Below are 25,386 nucleotides of genomic sequence, written 5' to 3' on the forward strand. Positions count from 1 at the left end.
GACCTTTATAAGATTCTCTCAGCACAGGAGCATTTATACAATTTTTATTTAATACCTCCCAATTGTGGAAATTATTCCAATATCTGATTAAAAAGAACTTTGTTCTTTGGCCAACCCCTTTAAGGGAATTTGTTATGGTTTTATGCTCCACATGTATTTAGAGGCACTTTCATAGAGATTACTGTATTTTTCAGACCATAAGACGCACCTAGGTTTTAAAGGAGGGAAATAGGAAAAAAAATTAAGCAAAAAAAATGTGGTCATGATGCCCTGTTATTGGGGGAGGCAAACTGCTGCTGACACTGCTATAGGGGTAATGTCCCCCTTCCTGGTGGTATGCATGGCACCCTCTGATCCCCATCACGCTGCACAAAAAAAACCTCACTCCTATTCACCTCCTCTGCTCCAGTGCTGCGTCCATCCTGCTCTGCTGCCGACACGAATTTCGCTGTGAGCCAAGCATGGCGTCACTGCCATGTGCCCTCACACGGAGAGGCTGTGCCGGAATAGTCACTGCTCCCCACGTTGGGACTGTACGGGGAGCAGTGACCATTCACTCAATAGCGCACACACACTGTACCCACAGTGCAGCTCCTGCTGCGGCCAGTCTGTGTGCTTGCTATTAAAGACTGTGAATATTCACTACAACCCCTGGGAGTGGATTGTAGTGAATATTCATGGTTTAATAGCGAGCACACTGACCGCCGAGTGCAGTAGGAGCCGTACTGCAGGTAGTGTGTGCTATTAAGAAAAATATGAGTATTCGTTGCTTTCGATGCCCATGGGCGTGGGGAGCAGTGAATATTCATTCTCTTTAGCAGCAGGTACAGTGTAGGCTGCAGCAGGCAGAACAACTGCCTCCTGTGCCCTGCTCATCCCCCGCTGCCACCAGCCATAGTATAGTGAAAAGTTTTCCCCCTCCCATATACTAATGTCACAAACAGGAAGTGGATATCACCAGCCATTCCCATTTAATTTAGGTGTATCCATATAAATTGCCCACCCTGTATTGGAGGATGTTAAGTTCCATCAGCAATTGTACTGCTTAGAGAGGACTGGCATATTTCCATTACTGATGTCTAATTGTGTAGGAGTGTATGCCCAGACAATCCATTGAACTTGCCATTTAAACCACAGAAACAGATTAGTCAAAGTTGTTTTTATTTCAAAAGCTTTGACAGCTTCAAAAATGTAATGGTGAATTTGCACATGTAAAATACCTTACAATACACATTAGAATCCAAAAGGTACCAAAAAGTACAGTAAAATTAACACTTCCAAATCTGGAAATGTATGACACAAACAATACAAAATAAAAAGGTGGAAGTTGACACTGGTTCCCTAGGATGAGGCCATCTGTACAAAAGGAGCAAGAGTCCTTACTTAACTCCAAGAGGCAGTCCCTAGAAGCAGAGCTGCAGTTTTAAGCAGACCCCCAAATCAGCTGTATTTACCTAATGACAGAATAATAAGTTATTACTTATTCATAAAATTGAACACTGCCAATTTGTACAGTATACATGCAAGTCTGGGAGAAAGCAAAAAAAAAAAAAAAAAAAAAAAGTGTAGAAGTTAGTGCCACATTGGAATTCCCAAATAATGCATACCTGAAGAAATGGTCAGTATGGCTTGTAGTTATTTTGATGGCCACCACGTCTAGGAGTTTTTCCATAATTTGCACTGCCCTGACCTAACGTGGGGAGGGAAAGAAAATAAAGGCCTTGGAAAAGAGACTATACATTGCTCAGGTGTGTAGCAATGAAGAATTTAGAAGAATTTTTTCTGGATTTCTCAACTAGTGACACTTACTGTAATCATAACCTGGTCCATATCCATAATACCCATATCCAGTGTAGTCATAGCTTCCATAGCCACCATATCCCTGCTGGCCATAACCATATCCTTGATTGCCATAACCTTGGTTCCAGTAACTGCTGTATCCTTGATTCCAACTCTGTCCTTGACCTAAGAAGACATTTGTCAGCACGTGCCAATATCTGAAACAAACATGTATGGTAGGGGTGGGTGGAAAGGACCTAAAAAAAAAAAAATGAATAAATCCAGTCTCTAATGGAAGGGGTTAATTTGTGCAGATGCCCAAAGTAGCACTATGCAACTGGTCCAAAATGAGTATTTTAAAGTGTCCTCAGTGTGATCACTATGCAGTGGCCCAAACATGTCAATTTATAGTTCACATTTGCAAGCTTTAATATAACTATTTTCTGAATAGCTTCCAACAGAACACCACTATTCAATGCACAGAGTGCCAATACCCAAAATATTAGTCTCAGTAGACTGTAAGAGGGTGTACAGCCAATTACTTTTAGGGTTTGTTCACATATGGAGTTTAAAAGCTTCTACCTGAAAGACAGCATCACAGCAAGTCTTCACATGAAGCTTTTTTGATTTTCCTGAATGAAAAACTCAGGCCAATGCCAAAAAACTGCAACAGAAATTGAGGACAAGCCATTTTGATTTCAATGAGTAAAAACGGCAGCAAAAACTCTGAGAATACTACGCTTACAAACGTATCACAAGTCATAAATTAGTTGTGTAAATGAAACTTTAGAAATCCAAATTTACATTTCTAAAATCTCAGTAACTTTAAAACTACGTGTCTTCAGAATTTAAGTGGTCATTTTCTGGTCAATTGTGCCATTTATGCAGAGAAGACAGACAAATACTACCTTTTAAAATTCCATTAACCCCTTAACGACCTTGGGCTCTTCAGTTTTTGCTCCTTCCCAGAGCTATAACTTGTTTTATTTTTCTGTTAATATGGCCGTGTGAGGGCTTATTTTTTTGCAGGACAAGTTGTACTTTTGAACAACATCACTGGTTTTAATCATATAGGGTGCTAGAAAACGGGAAAAAAATCCAAGTGCGGTGAAATTGCAAAAAAAGCAATTCCACAGTTTGTTTTTTTTTTAACCACGTTCACTGAATGCTAAAACTGACCTGCCATTATGAGTTCGTAGGCACCAAACATGTATAGGTTCTTTAATAAAGTGGTGAAAAAAATAATCCAATAATCCACCATCTTTGAGACCCGTGGCGCCTCCATTTTTCTGGATCTGGGGCCGGGTGAGGGCTTTGTGTGTCGAGCTGACTTAATACCATTTTGGGGTATATCTGGTGTTTTGATCACCCGTTATTGCATTTTATTGCAATGTTGCAGTGACCAAAAAAAACATAATTCTGTAGTTTAGAATTCTCTTCATGTTACACCATTTACCGATTGGAATCTTTTTTTTTTTTTTTTTTTTTTTTTTTTTTACACTTTCTGCTTGCTTTAATAGTCTCCATAGGAGACTAGAAGCAGCAGTTTTCTTATTGCTTCTACTGCATTCAGGTGACAAGCAGATTGCCTGTATGCAGTAGAAATGCTCACTTGCTATGAGCGCCGACCACCACTGGGTGGCGCTCATAGCAATTGAGACATGACAACCATAGGGGTCTGCTGCAGACCCCGGGTTGTCATGCCAACCCATCGGAGATCCGTGATCACATTGACGGGGTCACCGATGGGGGGTGGGCAATGACACTTCTAGCACAGCGATGTTAAATGCCGCTGCCAGATTGACAGCGGCATTTAACTGGTTAACAGCTGCGGGTGGATAGAGATTCCCCCCGCGGCTGTTGCGGGCATGTAGTGTAGTTCTTCTGATTTGCCATGTCACTAAACCCATGTGCATAGCATTGAAGTTGCTTAGGTATCCATGAGAATGACCACTCCGTGACAGTTAGCCATTAGAAGTCATAACCGTGGATATGCAAGCTACTGCAATACCCTGTACATGGGGTAAGTGACACAGTGAGTCAGAAGAACTACACTACATTTCTAATATTTATTTATATAGTACCAACATATTCTACAGCGCCTTACAAATCAGAGGTTCATATACAACAGTCATAAGTAACAAAGCTAAAGATAATACAATAATTAAAGCAAAAATAATGATGACCCTGCTCATAAGAGCTTACAATCTACCATGGAGGTGGGGTGTGACAAAGTACAATGGCTTATTTACAAGGATGGTCCAGCCATCTTGAAGGGATGAGGGATAGATAAAGGCTGCAGGTGCTCATCACCAGCCAGTATTTGTAATGCTTTGTGGTAGTAATTGGAGGCATTTGTTAACATCACACCTACTACATCTTGGGATAGAATCTTGGAGATGGGAATACCCCTTTAACATTCACTGCATTTCTGCTGCATCTTCCATTGATTTTACAGTGAAAACATAGGGAGGTCACTTACTGCATCTTTCGTATTATAAGATGCACCTTTCTCCTCCAAATTTGGGAGGACAATGGGGGAGCCTCTTATAATCTGGAGAGAGCTCAGGGTCGCTGCTTCAGGCGGCCACAGGAGTGGGGCGATGCTGTGGTGTCTGGGCGCTCATTAGATGTTGACGCTGGTGAGCAGAGTCCTTTCCAATTCACTTCCCTGAGCTGAACTTAAGCTGCAATTTTTCCAAATCTTACCGCAGGGAACTGAATGGGAAAGGGGACTGCTCACCAGCACCGACATCTAATGAGAAGGTGTGAACCACCCTTTATGGATGAAAAATTTTAAACAAACAGATAACCCAGAAGGTAAATCAACCCCATTTAGGGGATTCAATAAAACATGACTTAATTTGTTAACCATTCCATTTTTAAAAATTACTAAAATGAACCTGTAGTATACAAATATCTAATGGCGTTCCTAATTTTAGAACCCTTCTCCATTCAGCCAAGAATGTTCAACTTACTCATATGCCTATGCTTTCCCATCTAGATAATGGCTGCAATCCATGAGTCTGTAGCGCTTTTTAGGTACATCCATTTAATTTTCTTTCATACAGGTATCACTCAAGATACTTAAACCTAAATAACCTCCCCAACAAGTTTCACCTATACAGGCTTCCTCAGGAGGCTAGGGCTATAACCGATTGTAAAAATGGAGTGTTGGGACCGTATAAATCAAAAGCCTTATATGGCTTGAAAATTAAATAGATTTACCCAAAAGGTGCTAGACTCATTGGCTGCAGCCATTATCTAGATGGGAATCATAGCCTTATGAGCAAGTTGAACATTCTTGGCTGAATGGAGAAGGGTTTCAACGTTGGGAACTCCATTAGATATTGGCATACTACAGGTTCACTAGTAGTTTTAAAAATAGACCACTTTTTAACATTAATAAGTCATGTTTTATTGCATCCCTTAAATAGGGTTTGTTTACCTTCTGGGTAATCTTTGACACCCAATGAGCACCCAGGTACTGCCACAACGCCCGCACTCCTGCTGGCCTCCTGAAGCAGTGACCCTGCCTCCTGTGAACCCGCTCCACCACCTTCCCCAGGTAAGCTAAAGTTTAAAAAAAAAAAAATTATATACACTGCTCAAAAAAAATAAAGGGAACACTCAAATAACACATCCTAGATCTGAATGAAATATTCTCATTGAATACTTTGTTCTGTACAAAACTGAATGTGCTGACAACAAAAATCACACAAAAATCAATGGAAATCAAATTTATTAACCAATGGAGGCCTGGATTTGGAGTCACCTCCAAAATTAAAGTGGAAAAAAACACTACGGGCTGATCCAACTTTGATGTAATGTCCTTAAAACAAGTCAAAATGAGTCTCAGTATTGTGTGTGGCCTCCACGTGCCTGTATGACCTCCCTACAACGCCTGGGCATGCTCCTAATGAGGTTGCGGATGGTCTCCTGTGGGATCTCCTCCCAGACCTGGACTAAAGCATCCACCAACTCCTGGACAGTCTGTGGTGCAACGTGACGTTGGTGGATGGAGTGAGACATGATGTCCCAGATGTGCTCTATCGGATTCAGGTCTGGGGAACAGGCGGGCCAGTCCATAGCTTCAATGCCTTCATCTTGCAGGAACTGCTGACACTCCAGCCACATGAGGTCTGGCATTGTCCTGCATTAGGAGGAACCCAGGGCCAACCGCACCAGCATATGGTCTCACAAGGGGTCTGAGGATCTCATCTCAGTACCTAATGGCAGTCAGGTTACCTCTGGCGAGCAAATGGAGGGCTGTGCGGCCCTCCAAAGAAATGCCACGCCACACCATTACTGACCCACTGCCAAACTGGTCATGCTGAAGGCTGTTGCAGGCAGCAGATCGCTCTCCACGGCGTCTCCAGACTCTGTCACGTCTGTCACATGTGCTCAGTGTGAACCTGCTTTCATCTGTGAAGAGCACAGGGCACCAGTGGCGACATTGCCAATACTGGTGTTCTGTGGCAAATGCCAAGCGTCCTGCACGGTGTTGGGCTGTGAGCACAACCCCCTTCTGTGGACGTAGGGCCCTCACACCACCCTCATGGAGTCGGTTTCTAACCGCTTGTGCAGACACATGCACATTTGTGGCCTGCTGGAGGTCATTTTGCAGGGCTCTGGCAGTGCTCCTCCTATTCCTCCTTGCACAAAGGCAGAGGTAGAGGTCCTGCTGCTGGGTTGTTGCCCTCCTACAGCCCCCTCCACGTCTCCTGGCCCGTCTCCTGGTAGCTCCTCCTGCCACTGGACACTATGCTGACAGACACAGTAAACCTTCTTGCCACAGCTTACATTGATGTGCCATCCTGGATGAGATGCACTACCTGAGCAACTTCTGTGGGTTGTAGAGTCCGTCTCATGCTACCACGAGTGTGAAAGCACAACCAACATTCAAAGGTGACCAAAACATCAGCCAGAAAGCATTGGTACTGAGATGTGGTCTGTGGTCCCCACCTGCAGAACCACTCCTTTATTGAGGGTGTCTTGATAATTGCCAATTATTTCCATCTATTGTCTATTCCATTTGCACAACAGCATGTGAAATTGATAATCAGTGTTGCTTCCTAAGTGGACAGTTTGATTTACTTGGAGTTAAACAGAATATAAGTGTTCCCTTTATTTTTTGAGCAGTGTATATATATATATAAGATGCACCACCATTTTATTGCAAGAATTTTTTTCCTATGCTCCACCATAAAATTTGGTGTGAGTTTTATAATCTGGTGCATCTCATCTGCAAAATACAGTACATAGACGGATTAAAGATGATTTAATCAGCAACAAGGCATCTAATAACCACAGGTATCACACTCCAGCAGTCTAACCTATATGCCCATAGTAGTTAAGGTCAAAAGTGGTGACAAATTCTCCTTAATACAGAGCTGATAAAACAGGATGTACCAATCACAGTAAGTAACATCACAACATTCACATGCTCATTAGAGGTTCAACTGTACCAATACAAAATAGAACACGAGTCAGGCTACTGCTATTAATGTCATGTGGATTTTCAGAAACTAGAACATAGTGTAAATTAGGCCCCCAGTGTAGGGTAAAAAAATGTGCAAGATCTCTTATTTTAACAGATTATATTGGGAGAACAGGTGAAAAAAAAAAAACTCAAAGTTTTGAGATAGAGTTACTGCCAAATTTCTTCAAAAAACCTCCCAGGTGCACATAGCCTTTAACACAAACTAGATATAAGAATCTGGACATTTACTGACACATGGCCTGAAGTGTGAACCCAAATCTAATTAACCATAAAATATCCAGTAGGCTGAACTCCATGGGAAGCCCAATAGCTGCTGAGTAAGATAAGGAACTCCATTCCTTTAGTCATCTCATGGGTTCAGCATAACTCTGCACAATAGTGAAATTTAGGTGTCATTTACATGACCAGTGCAGGCATTCAGCAATTTTAGAAGCACAAGGAGCCCTCATATCTGCAGACTATTCACTGAAACATGGCATTTGCAGAAACTGGTCATGATTTTAGGGTTCATATGAATTTACCAAAATTTGGAAGTACATTATAGACCCATAATCTAATACTGTATTATGGAACCATACAAATGCAGATTTAAACAGTCACACAAGTTTAATTTTTTGTAAATATTGGTATAACATGTTAAATATTAAGTATAAAGTCATGTGTTCTTTATGTTTACTAGAACACTAAGCAGGTACTCCAAGCCAGTCACATCCCTAGCATTACTCACCCTTTCCACCCCGTCCACCTCTACCGCCAAAACCGCCTCCTCTTCCACCATATTGTTGTTGATATACTTCTTTAGGTTGAGCTATCTTAATCTCACACTAAAAAGAAAACAAATCCACAATATATGAAACAATAGTTATATCCCTGAATGAGGATAGTCTGAAGGACTTCTATACCCAACCATGCCAAGTCTATTCTGTAAACCAGTGGTTGGGAACCTTTTTTCTGCCAAGGGTCATTTAGATAGTTATACTATTGTTTGGTCAATTAACCCACCTCTAATGTGATGGCTAAAACATCTCCCATTTAGTGAGGCATGTAAGGTTATGTGGGATTGATTATGTTGCTACTCTTAACTGCTTTTCCAAATGTGAGGCAGTCTGCAGCATTGTCAACTGATACATTTTGTGAAGAATTTGCAGCAGCAAGTTGTTCTGGACAGATGTATACCGTACTTCATGTATGCTCAAGGGGAAATTCATCACTGCTCAAGTTACATTTATAGAGCACGGAGTGGGAAAGGGCTGGAGCATGTACATTACATGAGATGGTGGGGCTGCTGCTGTGCTCTCATCCCACAGATGAAAACATCACTTGCAAACGCAACCAAGTACACCTATATGCTGGCACTGGCTGGTAATCCTTCAATGCATGCGCTGTAGCGTTCAGCAGTGAACACTATGCATGAAAAAAGGAATTAAAGGGCCAGCATAATGGAGCTGCTGGCTCAAATACTGAGAAAAGGTAATCGTGGGCAACCGAGCTGGAGGCACCCTTCTCGTGTTCTATACAGTGATTAGTGTCTTTACCTAGCCAAGAAAGAACTTTAAAAGTATAGCACAGTCATGGATTGGTAGGGAATGGGACAGACCCATGGAGTGTTGTAATACATTTGTATAAGGCCACAGCCACACTATCAGTAATTTTTCTCAGGAGTGAGATAAAACCAGGAGTGGGTGATAAATACAGAATTGGTGACTTGTTTCTATTATACCTTTTCTCTGATTGTTCCTCACTTGGTTTTGGCTCCCACTCCTGAGAAAAAAATACTGATTGTGCTAAACTTCTTAGGCCACAGCCACACTAAATTGACAAGGGCCAGCCAGTGTGAATATAGGAAGAGGAAAGTTAATATTAAAAAAATAAGTTACCTTGCTACCACTGACGTTATGGAACTTCTTTTCCAAGATCTTTTTTACAGGATCTTCTTCTTTGAACGTAATGAACACAAATCCTCTTCTTTTGTTGGTTTTTGGGTCCATTGGAAGTTCAACTGCTTCAATCTGGAATTTGAGACATTTAGTAAGGATGCAGTTTTGTTAAATTCTTCAAGTATTTGCTTGTCTCCAGACTACTTGCCCACATTATTTCTACACGAAGTAACAAAAAAAAAAAACCCCACCATTCCCAACCTCCAATGGTATAGCCTTAGATGTGCCAAGCAGATGACATTTGAAATGTAGCATTACTAGAGAAGACAGTCAACTGCTTGAATCCAGCAAGTCTATTGTGGTCAGGCAAAGTTCAATTCATACGGTTCATGTGCTCACCCACAAAATTCAATTTGTAAGTTATTTGCCACGATTTTAATGTCCTTTACGCTTTGGGGAGATCTACAAATCCATTTGTTGCTTGATACAAGTATTTGACCAATCCTCACATGCCAATTTTGGAATTAAGGAATCCAAACACATTACTCAGTTAAGACTGCTATACCCTTTGTAGAGCTTTTTATTTAATTACTAGACAAAACCTATTTGGCTTCATTCACAGTTACTCAAAGGAATATAGTCAGATGTTTGTGTCTACCACAATGTATATAACCTACATGTACAAACAAACTAGGATGCCATAAAATATAACATTTATATATAAAATACACAAACTAATATAAAATATAAGGGAAAAAGTGTCACAACAGAAGCCAAGTGGGGGTAGTTAATACATTGTATTCATCCGATCATGTGTGGAGATACCATGGATAATTACATCATGCCCAGACCATATACTAAAAATATATAGACGCATACATAAGAGGTATGATAAGGTCAATAGATAAATAGTAAAAGTGCATATTGCTAAATGAAGATTCAATAATACATCCATGATAGAAGGTAAAAAGCAAATACTAACCCCCAAATTACAAGATCCAACGCGCGTCTCACCAGGGGCTTTGATGAGGATCTACCTTCTATCTTTTCATACATGCTTTTGGACTATTCTATTTCATCAGCACATGACTTATGTTACCTTATTTAATACTAGCTACATGGATGTATTATTGAATGTGTCATTCATGACATCCAGGTCAATAATGTGCAGTCTCATTCTGCTGTGCTTAGACTGGGGCTTCTGTGAGGGATGTGATGGGAATGGGCAGAGCCTCCATAATGGAGTAGAGATCTCATACCAGGAAGGAGGGGTGCACTGGTAACTAAAGTGATGTACTGCAGGATGGGACCATGTCTAGAGGGCAGAGGTTAGTTGAGCTGTGTTTGCTGCCTGCTGCAGAGTTCAGCCATTTGAAACTCAAACTGCTGCTCAGTTGATACATTTAACAATGCAATACTCAGATGAGCAGCAACACTTGCTGCTGACAGATCAGTGATGCGACACTGCAGGCAATATGCAATTCTGCTCTTTCTGGTTCTTACAAGACCACTTGAACTCCACTACAAGTCAGCAAAATGTAAAAGTCCCACTGGCATCTGTAGTGGTGTAGACTGCAGGAGATGAACACTGTTACCAACACAGTTCCACAAATGGAATCCTGAAAAATATTATCGGTAGTTAAACTCATATACCATATACACTTGTTCTCTTCTCAAAATAGGACACTAGTCCCCCAAGAAAAGACCTGAAGCGAGTATTTCAACCATAAAATCCATATTTATTGACACATTTTAAAAATGCAGTGAAATAAAACAAATCACAGTGCTTCAAAAATACGAATGGGCAGACATTGGTATTAAATCCTACTGATACTCAAGGTATAATGTGTTCCGGTTTGTGGCATAAGGCTCACAATCGTTGCCTATTGCTATCCCCTCATAGTGAAATATGTAATGAAAATATTACTTATAGCATATTTCTGTCCCCACATATTACAATCCGGGGTCACGGATGGGCGACAGCATTATTACTCTGACTCAGGTACTTTATTCGGTTCCTTCTTACTTTTGGCTCCATTTTGTGCTGCTTTGTTGCGGATAGTTGGTTCCCATGCTTTATTCTTTCGGGACACCTCCCCATGGGTTCATAACCTTAACCACAGCAGCCCCTTCATGTGTGTAATTAATAGCATCTTTGTTATATCAATAGTGATTATCACTGCACAATTTATTGTAATATGTGGGGACAGAAATATGCTATAAGTAATATTTTCATTACATATTTCACTATGAGGGGATAGCAATAGGCAACGATTGTGAGCCTTATGCCACAAACCGGAACACATTATACCTTGAGTAGCAGTAGGATTTAATACCAATGTCTGCCCATTCGTATTTTTGAAGCACTGTGATTTGTTTTATTTCACTGCAATTTTAAAATGTGTCAATAAATATGGATTTTATGGTTGAAATACTCGCTTCAGGTCTTTTCTTGGGGGACTAGTGTCCTATTTTGAGAAGAGAACAAGTGTATAAGGAGATGAACACTGTCCAGGCAGGGCCCTGCACAGGAGAAGAATTTAAATTTTACACATCCAATAAGCTTGACAACACCGTGCACAGGGGAAGTAGGAGTCTTCAGCACAAGTGCTGCTGGGAAATGTAGCTTTAGCAAATAGGACAGTGCATTCTGTGAAGCTGGATGTAGAGTGGCAGTGGAAAGATGTTGGGTTAAGCTGGTTTCCTGGTTTTCCATACTGTAGCAGTGTGTTAGCCTTCTCCAAAATGGCAACAGCTGGTGTGCATGTCCAGCACCACTCTTCCTCCTTGTGCATAGATTACTGCATCTGAGAAAGACGTGTGTGGGCCAATCACAGGAAGATTTTCCTCTGACCTGCCGCATCCTCCGGATATCTGGAAGTGATGTGCAAGCCAAACTTTTTCCCAGGTCACCGTTCAGGTCAATATTGACCTAGATTTGCTACTGCCAATAGGTGTCCCTAGAGTTAAAATTAATTTTCCTGTCTGAAGTGGCAATTTGCATTGCATGTAGATCTAAGGCTATGTGCCCACAATGCAGAAATACTACTGATTTGTCCTGAGCGTTTCTGAATCTCCCTGGCAGAAAAAACGCATGCGGATTGTACATGCGTTTTTCCTGCCAGGGACAAGCAGATGTGAAGCATTCTTCACTTGCATTTCCGCATACAGGTTAACAAGTGCTTTCCAGGTGATTTTAGCATCTCTTGGAAAGTGCTTGTCAACTTAGTCACACTATATAAATCCATGCAACCGGCAGGGATTTATATAGTGTGACCTTAAAAGAATAGTAAAAAAATAAAAAAACTATACTTACCTTCTGATGGCCCCCACAGTCTTTATTCACTCAGTCCTGGTTCGCTGGCAGCTCGCAGTACACTACTTAAGGACCTGCCGTCACATGACTAAATTAAGTCAGCGCAGGTCCTTCAGTCCACAGTCTGCCGGCAAGTGAAGACAAGCACACCGCAGGCCATCAGAAGGGAAGTATAATATTTATTTTTTTTTCTCCTTCACAGGTTCTATGGTACCCGGGTCCGGAGGAGAGTCTCCTGTCCTCCACACCCGGGTACCATCTGCACATTGAAAAGCATGGATTCTGCATGTACAGATCCAGTGATGCGGAATCCAAGAGTTCCAATGAAGGTCAATGGCGGCGAAAACGCCGTGCTTCCACAAAATTGTTAGTGCTGTGTTTTTTTTCCACAATGATAATCCACAGCGGAAATTTCCGCAGCATGTGCACAGCACATGCTGATCATTAGGGAACATGGCAGGCCTTCTACCATGCGTTTAAGAGTTTCTGCAGCATTTTTTTGACGCTGCAGAAAAGCTTAAGGCTATGTGCCCACATTGCATTTAGGCCATGTGCCCACGTTGCATTTATGAAGCAGAAAATTTCTGCTTCATTTCTGCAACTCCTCTCCCGGAAAAACGCATGCGGAATTCCGCACGCATTTTTCGCGCGTTTTCCACATGCGGAATTGCCTTGCGTTTTTTATGCATTGGACAAAGGCAATTCTGCTTGCGGAAACGCAAAATTAAATGACATGCTGCGGATTTTTGAACGCAGCATAAACGCTGCGGAAAAATCCGCAGCATGTGCATAGAACTTGCGGAATCCCATTGGGGACCATGGGGTGCGGGTTACCAAGCGTTTTACAAGCGTTTCCGCTGCGGAAATTCCGCATCAAAAACGCTACGTGGGCACACAGCCTAAAAATGCATCGTGGGCACACAGCCTAAATGTGGGGAACAGAGCGCACAATAGGGTGATACCCTATGGAGGGAGAGGAGGAGTGCTGGTTACACTCACCTGATGGGTGTTGTGACTGGCACAACTATGCAGGCATGAAGAGAAACAGCTGCTGCTGCCCCGTGGCTGGAAGGTAAATCCTCCAGGAGATATTAGATCCAGTTGGATAAACACTTAGGTGGGCTGCGCTGCTGAAGTAAATCAATTCTTCAGAGATGAAGCTTTTTATTAACATTTACTTGAAGACGGCGGGACGGCATTGAAACGCGTTAATAAAAAGCCTCATCATCATCTCTGAAGAATTGATTTACTTCAGCAGCGCAGCCCACCTAAGTGTTTATCCAACTGGATCCAATTTGCATTGCATGGCTTCCAAGCCTCCTTACACTGGCATGACAGGAGTGTCTCTCCACAAGGACAAACATTACCCCTCCATCAAATTAATACTGGTGACATTGTTCATGCTGTGTATTACTTGGTTCTCTTTTCATTCTATTATACGGTAGGGCTACTACTTGCATTTTTCCTTGCGATTGACAGGTTACTATTTGCCTACACAAAGCTCCAGCATACTTATACACTCTGGGCTGCATATAAATCAGTCATTTTGCCTGTATTGTACTAGCATTCAGCAATGCTGCCCCTGCATACATAATGTGGTCCCTTTGTTTTTATCATTCTGCTTTGTTATATGGTCTATAGCAAACTTTCTGGGTATTTAACCCATACTTTTGTACTTTTTACTATGCGGAATAAAGACTCCCATTATTTAGGACTTCTAGGCTGGGTTAACAGTGTCTGGGTTTACAGCCAAACCCCTGAAAAACGGATTTTGACATACGCAGCAACAGGGCCATTAACTAATGATGCAGATGTAGTCGGTGAGCTCTTGTCTTACTGCCAGCCTCCAATAAGCACATGTGGCCAATAATAATGCACACTAATAAGCGCATGTGGCCAATCCTCCCTCCACAACAGCACCCTGACTCAGTCTACATTAGTCAAATGCCTCAGCCATGTACATGCCTGAATCCAGTTTTGTGGGGCTTCAGCCACCAAACACTTGCCCCTATGTGAACCCAGCCTTAATCTGTATATTAACCCTTTAAGTGGTGAAAAAAAAAATGCATTTTCACCATTGTTTTCATAATGTTCATTGTGCAATAAAATTAACATTGAAACATTGTTGTCCAGATCAGATTTCAGTGATGCCAAAACATGTAGTGATGAAAAACAATAGTATGAAGTGTTTTTATTTTAAGAAAACTAATTTTTTGCTTTGTGCCATTTTCCAGTGTCTAGACATTTTTATTTTTCTGTTGATGGGGCCCAAGTGAGGGCTTTGTTGTGTGCCGTGAGCAGATTTTTTTTTTTTTTTAACTGATGCCAGTTGTGTACAGACATTGCTTTTTTAGGGTGGTGCAGTGACAGGAAAAAAGCTACAATTTTAGGTAAATGCCATAAAACATTGCCATTAAGTTAAATCAATTTAAACCCATATTTTATATATTTTTGTTAACATGGTGATACTAACTATGTTTATTATTTTAAAACAGGAGGAATGGGTGATTTAAACTTAAAATAGTTTTGTTGTTCTCCTAGGGTGACTTATCTTATGATTATTTGATTGCTACCATGATTCCACTGTAGTATATAGTAAAAAAATCTTGTTCTCATATGGAGCTCACTTGACAGCTGAGCATCAAAGTAATAGTGACAGGGGTTTTCAGTAGACCTCCAGCTATCATAGTAACCCCCTGGACCCCCATGATCACATCACAAGTGGCCGATGGGAGCTGCTAAATGTTCCATTTAAATGTCAGTGTCAGATTGACAGCAGTGCGGAAATGGTTAACAGCCAGTATCTGCCACATGTTGAGGGAGCTTGGCTTTTCAGCCAAATGAAGCTTTTGCTGGAAGATGTCAACAAGTATGCATTAAGGCTATGTGTGCAAGTTCAGGAATTGCTTGGAGAAATTTCTGCACCTCTTGGCAGCAAAAACACTGGAAAATCCACAGCGTTGTCATTTTTTTTTCCAATGCATTGTATAGGCAAAAACACATGCAGAAATGCACAAAAGATGGACATGCTGCATTTTTTTTTTTTTACTGCACATGAAATCCACTCAGGGAAATTCCTAAACATGTGCACAGAACTTGCAAAATGTCATAGGATAAGATATGCTATTTATTTTGGGCGTATTTAAGCGCTGAAAAATGCACAAAAAAAATGCAATGTGTGCACATAACACTGATTGTGAAAAATGACCCTTTAAGATTTTGCTTCGATAAGGAGTTACCGATCATTTGAACTTTACCTCTCCAAAAGTTACAAAGTATTCTCTTATCTTTTCTTCTCCAGCTTCTGGATTCAATCCACCAACAAATATTTTCTTTATTGGATCTTTTTTCATTGCCATTGCCTTTTTAGGATCAATCAGCCTTCCATCTAATCTGTGTTCCTTTTGCTCCAGAACCTGAAATGGAGTTTTGTAAAGGGAAGTGAACGATTTATAAAAGCGTCTCAATTCGGGCACACATTACCTGCACATACATTAGTACCGCTACCACTTTCACCAGTTTGCTTTTATTATACATCTTGCAAATGAAGTGATGACCAGTGACTTAAGGTTTGTCACCATCTGTACATGCAAGAGATTGTTAAAGACAGTATAAAGTTTGTAGCACCTTACAAAACACTAGCAATCTAATGTCACCATAAGACCATTCACAGTCATAAGCATGCAAATCACCTAGGAGCAAAACAAACCTTGTCAACACTTGAAGAATCCTTAAATAGAATAAATCCAAACCCTCTAGAACGTCCTGTATTAGAGTCCATCTTGATGGTACAATCCGACACCTCCCCAAACTTAGAAAAATAATCCTTCAGGTCTTTCTTGCTTGTATCCCAGCTGAGACCGCCAACAAACATTTTCCTAAATTAAAGTGAAATCAGTTTAGAGAGCATTACATGCTAAAAGATAGTCTTAAAATGTTCAAGAAATGACTTACATTGTCTGGCAACAAAATTTCAGCACGTCTTACCCCATCTCCATTTTGAAGTGCAATAAGTGAAATCTAAAGGAAGACTGTCCAAAACAGGAAAATGATAACAATAGATTCAGAGGAGCACAGAGATAGGAAGACATTACACACACACACACCTTTATGGGAGTAGAACAAAAAAAAAATCCCCTTTTATATTAGAGCTGAATGATCATTCAGTAAGCTCATAAAAAAAAAAAAAAAAAAAAAAAATCACCTGAAGAATGAGGTCACAGAACTGCCACCCTTGTTTTGATGGAACAAATCTGGAATTCTCATTTCTGATCACCAGCCCAGCTAAGCAGGCTTCAACATTCAGCTGGAAGTGGACCATGTGTGTCAAGTTAAAGGGAATCTGTTACCACTTTGGAGATATCAGACCTCTACTATGGCCATACAGGGTATAGAAAAATAAATCTATACACACCTGTATGGCCCATAGTGGTTTGAGTGAAGAGAAAAGCACTTTAATCAATTTATTTTGTACAGGCTTGGTGTCCGGGGGATGCCAAGAAATCCCCGCCTATGTGTTTATTATTCCCCCAAATCCCCACTTATATGCTTCATTAACATCCACCCCACCCCTGCACATCACAGGACCCTGTGCTCCCTGACTTCCAGGCATGGGCAAAGCGCCGCCCACATAGAGCGCTCTTTGCTTCATCACAGCCCAGTTTGTCTGTGCACTGCGCTGCAGGTTTCTATTGTGTGTAATAAGAAAAAAAAATGTCTGGAGGTAGATTGTTATGTAGATCAGTGCCTGTTACATAGTGCTTAAAAGCTCATTTAGGTACCAAGAAAATGTCTTATTCCTGAGACATCCACATTAGATATGCAGGTATCACTTTAATCAACTTTCTATGATCTACATGCCAGTATAGACTGCTTTGGGGGGGGGGGGGGATTTGACAGATTCCCTTTAAAGAACCACCATGCACATTCTATTGTGCAAGCGAGTCCCATACACTTTCTGCACGTGTATTGAGTGGACCATGTAGTGAATCAGGTGACTAGATGCCAGCTGAAACGCAGTTTACACCAGGATCTATTATGACAGCAAAACCCTACAGGACCCCTACCAAAAGGGCAACTGCATTGTGAAGGTGCCTCCATATTTTATATTCTGGCATCTGAGCAGTAAGTGCGATTAGGTGGCCTAAAAATCAGGTTTAACTCCTATTCTGGACTTGACAACTGAAACCTGCAGCACCCAGCTCTACATGTACAGTAAGGTCCTCCACAGGGTTTAAGAAAACAGATCAATATTAACTTCAAGACAGTGGGAAGCAGCAGCATCATGAAATCTCCATACTTTTGATTTCTTTTATTTATTGAGTGAACAATGGCTAGAAATCTTTTAGAAGTATCCACTGGAGCCTCGGTAATAGGTGCCAGACTGACTACTATCTCTGCAGGAACACTCCTATAAATTGAACAGGCATTCACGAACAACTGCGTTAAAGAGCTCTGAATGGCAACTGAACGTTGTGTCCTTTTTTTTGGGGTCCAAGATCAACTTACACCATTGTTTTGGACATAAAGTGCTTGAAAACACTGAACATGTGCATTATGATGTTGAAAAGACTAGCTATGCACATTTTTACACCAGTCCCAGGTATCACAGGTTCTGCTGTGCTCCACATCAGGTTTTGCAAGTTGTCCAGCATGGATCAATGACATCTCCCTAGACCCATTTAAACATAACTATGCCTTGGGACTGAACCTGTTTGGTGTGCTGCACATGCTTCCACTTAATCAGTCCTGCAGCTCTTAGGCTGCGTGCCCGCTATGCGTTTTTCAAGCGTTTTTACCGTGGAATTTCCAGAGTGAAAATGCTTAAAAAAAAAAAAAAACACTTGGTAATATGTGCCCCATGGTCCCCAATGATAATCCGCATGTGTTGTGCACATGCTGCAGAAATTTCCACTGCGGATCATCATTGCGGAAAGATACACAGCATGTCCATTAATTTTGCGGACACGCAGCGTAATCACCGCCATTGACTTGCATAATATCCGTAAGAGCACATGTGCCCATGTGGATCTATGTGCGGATGGTACCCAGGTCTGAAGAGGAGACTCTCATCCAGACCCAGGTACCATAGAACCTGTTAAAAAGAGAATTTAAAATAAAAAATAAAGATACTTACCTTCCGATGGTCTAAAAGGACCAGTGGCGACGTTATGTGACAGGTCACACGACTGCTGACGTCGGCAGTTGTGTGACCGGTCACATGACTAAATTACATCATGGCAGGTCCTTTCCCACCACTGCGACCCATACAACAGACTGGACATAGCGGAGAAAACACCGGGGCCATCAGAAGGTAAGTATAATCTTTATTTTTTACCATTCTTATTTTTTTTTTTTTTTTTTAACTATTACTTCGTCACACTATATATAAATCCATGCTGTTTGCATGGATTTATATAGTGTGACCAAGTTGTCAAGCACTTTCCAAGTGATGCTAAAATCTGTTGGAAAGCGCTTGTCAACCCGCATGCGGAAATGCATGCAAAAAAGCTTGACAAACGCTTCTACCTGGCGGGAAAAACACATGTAAAAACCGCATGCATTTTCTTCCTGCCAGGGAGAAGCGGAAAAAATATGCAGCATTTCTGTATCGTGGGCACTTAGCCTTAAAGGGGTATTCCCATCTCCAAGATCCTATCTCAATATGTAGGTGTAATAATAATATTAGCAAATACCTCCAATTAGAAATGTAGTAGTTTTCTGGTTTTTCATTGTCTCTTTCCTCATGTGCAGTGCATTGCAGGGCCTTAGGTATCCATGGTTACGGCCATCAGCAATGAGCTAACTCACTATCAATGGTCGTAACCATGGATACCCAAGGTCCTGCAATGCCTGCACATGAGAAGTGACACAATCAGAAAAACCATGCTACATTTCTAATTTGAGGTATTTGCCAATATTATTACACCTACTACATATTGGGATAGGATCTTGGAGATGGGAATACCCCTTTAAGGTCCTTGGGTGGCCAGACCTCACTGCACACGTGCAGGGGTCAGTGTTTCTCTGGTAAGTCTAACATGTTCATTCTTAAAGAAGCTGTCTACTACTTGAACTCCTTGTCACCCCCCACCATTAAAAAAAAAAAAAAAAACACCACACCTCCCGTACCAGCACCGTTCCTACAGTGTAGGCACTCATTCTTCCCGGGGCTCCCATATGAATATTTTAACCTCTAACCACTTACAATTTGCTTTATTTTATAATACCCCATCCTTCCAAGATGTGCCATTTATTATACTTCCTGAGACGTCTCATTTAAGTAAAGTTTCAAACAAGTCTTCAGGACGACTCCTGCACTCGCTTTTCCCTTCTATCATGCTGCATGTAACAAGACATCAAGGGACAGTGCTGCGGTCACATGCCACAGCTTTTTACAGTGCCGATATCTGCAATAGTATCAATACAAGTCATGGGAGAGGTGGTCCCACCACCAGCACACTTTCACCGCTGGCCTGCAACTTGATTCTTTGAAACAGGATGTCAAAAGGCAGCAAGAATGAGCAATGTGGCAGACACCAGCTCCATGTGAGAATTCACTTTCGGGTGGTGCCCCCAGCTTGTTTCACCTCCCTGAAACAGGGAGGCTTGTCATTGTTATTAGGGGGCTAGTAATGTAGTCAATCATACCCTGGCACAGCATCAAGCTGAGGGCTTGTGGTGACAGCATTGTGATCCCCTCTTACATAACTTCTATCAGTGATATTGATTTCGGACATCAGCAAAGAGCAGCAATGTAAGCTATGGTAAGGGACTGATCTGTTCCAGGCAGTGTGATAGAAGTGGGCCTTCTTCCTGATTAACTCATTTGAGACCACCCCTAGAGGTGTTTTATACATCATGTGATGTTTCGTTTTAGAATTTGTTGTATGGGAACAAAAAAAAAAAACAAGATAGAAGAATGTTTCACGTTTTGCTTATTTGGCATGCAATTGCCAGCCTGTTTAGAAGGACCAGTAGTTTGGAAAATCCTATGACTACTTGTTTCCCCAATTATTGGCATGTCTAAATGTCTGTTAAAATGTACCATGTTATTTACACATCTGCAATAGGAACAGAACAAAGCAGACTGATTCATCACATGATGGTCACCAAGATCACAAAGCTGACAACTGTCTAATGGGGGCTCAAAGTTTATTTATGGCACCCATGATTTTATTATTAGAAAGGAAAAAGATTGTTTTGCATGATTTGCCAATATTTCAGGTTCTCACCATTGACCTAGAAGAATTTTTTTCCACAATCGCAGCTTGTCATCCATCCAGATTGCTGACAAATGCCACCGATTGTAGGGTAATGCTCGCCATCCAGTCAAAGGCTATGGAACTTGTGAAGATAAAGTGCTCAGTCCCAAAGAAAGTGAGGGAAGTAGCAGTGTGCACACACACAAGCACCACACTATTCAATGGAGGCTCAAGACCAACATTATTGGTGGGGGGGGGCGGAAGTACAGCCCCAAATGATCATGAACTTGCTTGCTTATGTTAATAGGAGATATTCATTATGGGAAAGAAATTTATATAAACCAATATCTTTCAATGTAAATGCACCTTTAAAGGACCCATTAAAAAGGGACACTCCGTTGGCAACCAGCCCTTGATCTCAGCTGACATCAGTGAATACCTGTCCCATTTACATGTGTCCCTGCAGAGACTGGTAGTCAATCCCGAGAGGGGCAGATTTAAGAGCAGACATTTAAGCCAGTGTGAAACATTTTCACAAAATCCTGTTACAATAGCCTGCACATGAAACAACCATAAACACTTGTCCTATTGTAGCAGCATTTCATGTGAAAACCATAGAGACCCACGCCAGCAGTTCTTATTTTACTGCTGGATTGGTGTCACTAATCTAAGTTCCCTGCACTTAGCAGCTGGTAACAACAATGCCATCTTCATCTTTTATCAGCACCATTATGTCTCCAGTACTTTGTGACCTGCTGGATCTTTCCAATGTTTGTTGGGCGAGGTGGAAGTCACTACTCCATGCAAGTCAAACGAAGACTTCCACCAAGAGCTAGTGTCAGCTACAGACGTCTGGCCAGTCCGAAGTCACAGGATTGCAGATTGGGACGGAAGTGACACTGGGAACAGCGGACGCCAGGCTGGCAGGTACATTACTAGGGGCAGGGAACATATTAGTGGCACTACAGCGGTGCATCAAACTGTACCTAGAATACTAGGTATGACTCTGGGAAGACCCAAGTACAATTTTACAGCATCAGGCCTCTTAGGCTGTGTGCCCACAATGCGTTTAAGAGTTTCAGCAGCGGCAAAAACACTGCAAAAGAGCTTAAAAACGCTTGGTAGAAGGCCTGCCATGTTCCCCAGTGATAATCCGCATGTGCTTTGCACATGCTGCGGAAATTTCTGATGCAGATTATCATTGCGGAAAAAACACACAGCATTACCAATTATTTTGTGGAAACGCTGCGTTTTCGCCGCCATTGACTTGCATTGAATCGCTTGGATTCCGCATGTACAGATCCGAACGTTTCAATGTGCGGATGGTACCCGGGTCTGGAGGACAGGAGACTCTCCTCTGGACCTGGGTACCATAGAACCTCTAAAAAAAAAAAAAAAAAAAAAAAAAAGATATATTATACTTCCCTTCTGATGGCCCGCGGTGTGCTTGTCTTCGCTTGCCAGCAGATTGCAGTGAACTGAAGGACCTGCGCTGACATCATAGTCATGTGACGGCAGGTCCTTCAGTGTAGTGTACCGCGAGTTGCCGGCAGCCGGGACAGAGCGAATAAAGACTGCGGGGGCCATCAGAAGGCAAGTATAGATTTATTTTTTTACCATTCTTTAAGGTCACACTATATAAATTCATGCCGGTTGCATGGATTTATAGTGTGACCAAGTTGTCAAGCACTTTCCAAGTGATGCTAAAATAGTTTGGAAAGCGTTTGTTAACCTGTATGCGGAAATGCATGTGAAAAACACTTCACTTCCGCTTGTCCCTGGCAGGAAGAACGCATGTACAATCCACATGTGTTCTTTCTGCCAGGGAGATGCAAAAACGATCAGGAAAAATCAGGAACATTTCTGCATCGTGGACACCTAGCCTTAAAGAGGTTTTTCCTAGACTGAGAAATGTGCTGAACCCTTTTATGACCTGAATGTTCGACATCAGGTGTATGAAGCAGAATCAGAAGCTGAGCATGCTCTACATCCATCATTTGATGCTAAGGGCTCGCTCACACAACCGTATAAATAAGACTGCAATGTGATATATATTTCTTAGCTGCATTTGGCATTAGTAGAGAGTAGAAAGTAGCAGCGCAGCTTGCTGCAATTTTACTCTGGAATCTGACAGCTCAGAATAAGTAAATAATTGGTGACAAACGAACTATCAATATGGCATCAGACTTGGGCTGTGTGCCCACTATGTTTTTTTTTTGGCGTTTCTGCAGCAGCAATTCTGCCACCTAAACGCTTAAAAAACGCTTGGTAGGAGGTCTGCAATGTTCCCCAATGATAATCCGCATGTGCTGTGCACATGCTGTGGAAATTTCCGCTGCGGATCATTGTGGAAAAATCCACAGCACTCCTAGAATGGTAGAGTTGGAGGGGACCTCCTGGGTCATCTGGTCCAACCCCCTGCTCAAAGCAGGATTCACTAAATCATCTCAGACAGATGTCTGTCCAGCCTCTGTTTGAAGACGTCCATTGAAGGGGAACTCACCACCTCTCGTGGCCGCCTCTTCCACTCATTGATCACTCTCAAAGTTAAAACATTTTTTCTATTATCTAATCTGTATTTCTCCCTTTCAGTTTCATCCCATTGCTTCTCGTGTTTCCATGTGCAAATGAGAATAAAGATGATCCTTCCACAATGTGACAGCCCTTGAGATATTTGTAGACAGCTTGCAAAAAAGAAGACTGAGGAGGCTTAATAGCTAAACATTCCCAAATCTTGTAAAAGTTACTCATAGGACATAGTTTGCAGACCGGTCACTACCAATTATTTTACGGAATCGCGGCATTTTAGCCGCCACTGACATGCATTGGACAGCACGACTACATGTGCACATATCATGCGGTTCAATGCACGGATGGTACCAGAGTTTGAAGGAGACTAGAAAATAAAAAAAAAAACCTTATACTCAACTTTCCAGCACCACCTGGTCTCTGAGCGGAGCAGCTGCCTCCTTGGCTTCAGGCGGTGGTCTGCAAGGACCTTCCGTGACATCATTTCATCATGTGACGGTCACGCGACCGCTGATATCAGGTGATGGTCGTGTGACCAACACATAACTAAATGACGTCATAGAAGGTCCTTTTTAGAGCACCAGGAGCCGCCAAAGATACCGGGGGCCATCTGAAGGAGAGTATGGTTTTTGTTTTGCTTTTTTACTATTGATGCTGCACTTGCAGCATTATAACTTGGTCACACTATATAAATCCATGCAACCGGCATGGATTTATATAGTGTGACTGAGCATTTCTGCATATTGGGCACATGGCCTTATGGATACATTGCAATTCGGTAAGGGAAACTAAATGGTCCTGTAAAACATTAATAGTTGACGAGACTGGGGTGTTGATATGGTAGCCAGATGCCTGCTAAACAAAATTGCCATTTGGCTGATCCTGTGAAACTCAGGGAATCACTGTCAAGAAGGGCCCAGCAGCCAGTCCCAGGTACCAGGAGGCAGTGCAAGGCTGCACATGTCAGGAAGGGCCCAGCAGCCAGTCCCAGGTACCAGGAGGCAGTGCAAGGCTGCACATGTCAGGAAGGGCCCAGCAGCCAGTCCCAGGTACCAGGAGGCAGTGCAAGGCTGCACATGTGCAGCCTTGCTGGGCCCTTCCTGACATGTGCAGCCTTGCTGGGCCCTTCCTGACATGTGCAGCCTTGCTGGGCCCTTCCTGACATGTGCAGCCTTGCTGGGCCCTTCCTGACATGTCAGGAAGGGCCCAGCAGCCAGTCCCAGGAGGCAGTGCAAGGCTGCACATGTCAGGAAGGGCCCAGCAGCCAGTCCCAGGAGGCAGTGCAGGACACACAGGGCAGGAGCCCAGTGCTGCAGCTCGGGGGCCTGTAATGGCTGCAGCTCTGGGGCCTGTAATGGCTGCAGTGTATAGAGAGGCAGGGAGGGAGCCGGCCCCTCCCCCTACAGCAGATGGCGCCAACAAAAAGCAGGGGAACAAAGGATGCACCGTTAGATAGATACAGTTACCAGAGGAACTTACGCGGCTTGATTTACACTGGGAGAATTATCAGGTACGCACCCTGCGTCCTCCTCGGCTTTGCTTGCATTGATCTGCTCACCCTCGGAACCATTTTGGCCTACCAGCGCCGCGGACTGTTTAGTATCGGCGTCACCCTCTGCAGCTTCATGGCCGTTCTCGGAGGTCTCCATGTACTGCTGCTCGGCCTCTGACATTTCGGTGCAGTCGAGCAAAGGGATCACGTCTAGGAAGAGAGAGAGAGATGAGTGCGGCCCAGCTCGGCGGAGGCTCAGGCGCTCACGTAGCTGCGCAAAGCCTAACCACCGATGAGATTAAACCGCGCTACTCAAGGAAACGCACCGTAAAAACAGTCACGGAAGGTGTGGCGTCAATGTAAGCCTAAGCCTCCTGGTTTCCTGGCAGCGCACGAAACCCCTACGAGACCTCGCCTCCTCCAAAATGGTTTCTCATGAGAAAGCCAACTCGTGGCTACCTTTATAAAGCCGGAACGGGCCCCGCTGAACACCAGCGCATACTATAGGTTACTTAGCGAGCGCTAGCGTATTATCCTGCGTCGCTATTGGCTAGTTCGTCGCGGAGGCTTAGAGGCGGGGCATGTTTGCAGCGGTTTATCGCGAGACTTTGAGCGGCTAATCCTGTGGGAAGGATCATTGTCTATCGGCGGTGGGGGCTGGTTTCTCCTGGATGGGTCGCTTTTGT

General features: G+C 42.6%; 1 protein-coding gene across 2 annotated transcripts; it reads right to left on the reverse strand.

Moving 5' to 3' along the window:
- Positions 1-1,144: 1,144 nt before the first annotated feature.
- Positions 1,145-25,187, reverse strand: HNRNPAB (heterogeneous nuclear ribonucleoprotein A/B). Of its 2 annotated transcripts, none has more exons than XM_073649502.1 (9): positions 25,027-25,187; positions 24,727-24,910; positions 16,185-16,353; positions 15,733-15,891; positions 9,160-9,291; positions 8,010-8,106; positions 1,810-1,965; positions 1,608-1,690; positions 1,145-1,454 (listed from the first exon to the last, which is right to left on the reverse strand). In XM_073649502.1, exons 2-8 carry the CDS (start codon positions 24,879-24,881, stop codon positions 1,620-1,622), a joined length of 939 nt encoding a protein of 312 aa, XP_073505603.1. In that variant the 5' UTR covers positions 24,882-24,910; positions 25,027-25,187; the 3' UTR covers positions 1,145-1,454; positions 1,608-1,619. The 2 variants fall into 2 exon arrangements, with proteins under 2 accessions (XP_073505603.1, XP_073505602.1); XM_073649501.1 differs by having other exon boundaries at positions 24,688-24,910; positions 25,027-25,184.
- Between the last annotated feature and the right edge of the window lie 199 nt (positions 25,188-25,386).

This window comes from Phyllobates terribilis, unplaced genomic scaffold, assembly GCF_046119375.1.
Source record: "Phyllobates terribilis strain yellow unplaced genomic scaffold, ASM4611937v1 Scaffold_10__3_contigs__length_209671492, whole genome shotgun sequence".
Taxonomy (NCBI): Eukaryota; Metazoa; Chordata; class Amphibia; order Anura; family Dendrobatidae; genus Phyllobates; species Phyllobates terribilis.

What these genes read in the sequence shown, in the direction of transcription:
- HNRNPAB (XM_073649501.1), bottom strand. Translation starts at nt 24,881, where the DNA reads ATGTCAGAGGCCGAGCAGCAGTACATGGAGACCTCCGAGAACGGCCAT. An exon ending in ATTCTTCAAGTGTTGACAAG is followed by an intron (nt 15,892 to 16,184) that starts GTTTGTTTTGCT and finishes ACTCCATTTCAG; the next exon opens with GTTCTGGAGCAAAAGGAACA. An exon ending in TGGACCAGGTTATGATTACA is followed by an intron (nt 1,691 to 1,809) that starts GTAAGTGTCACT and finishes TCCCCACGTTAG; the next exon opens with GTCAGGGCAGTGCAAATTAT.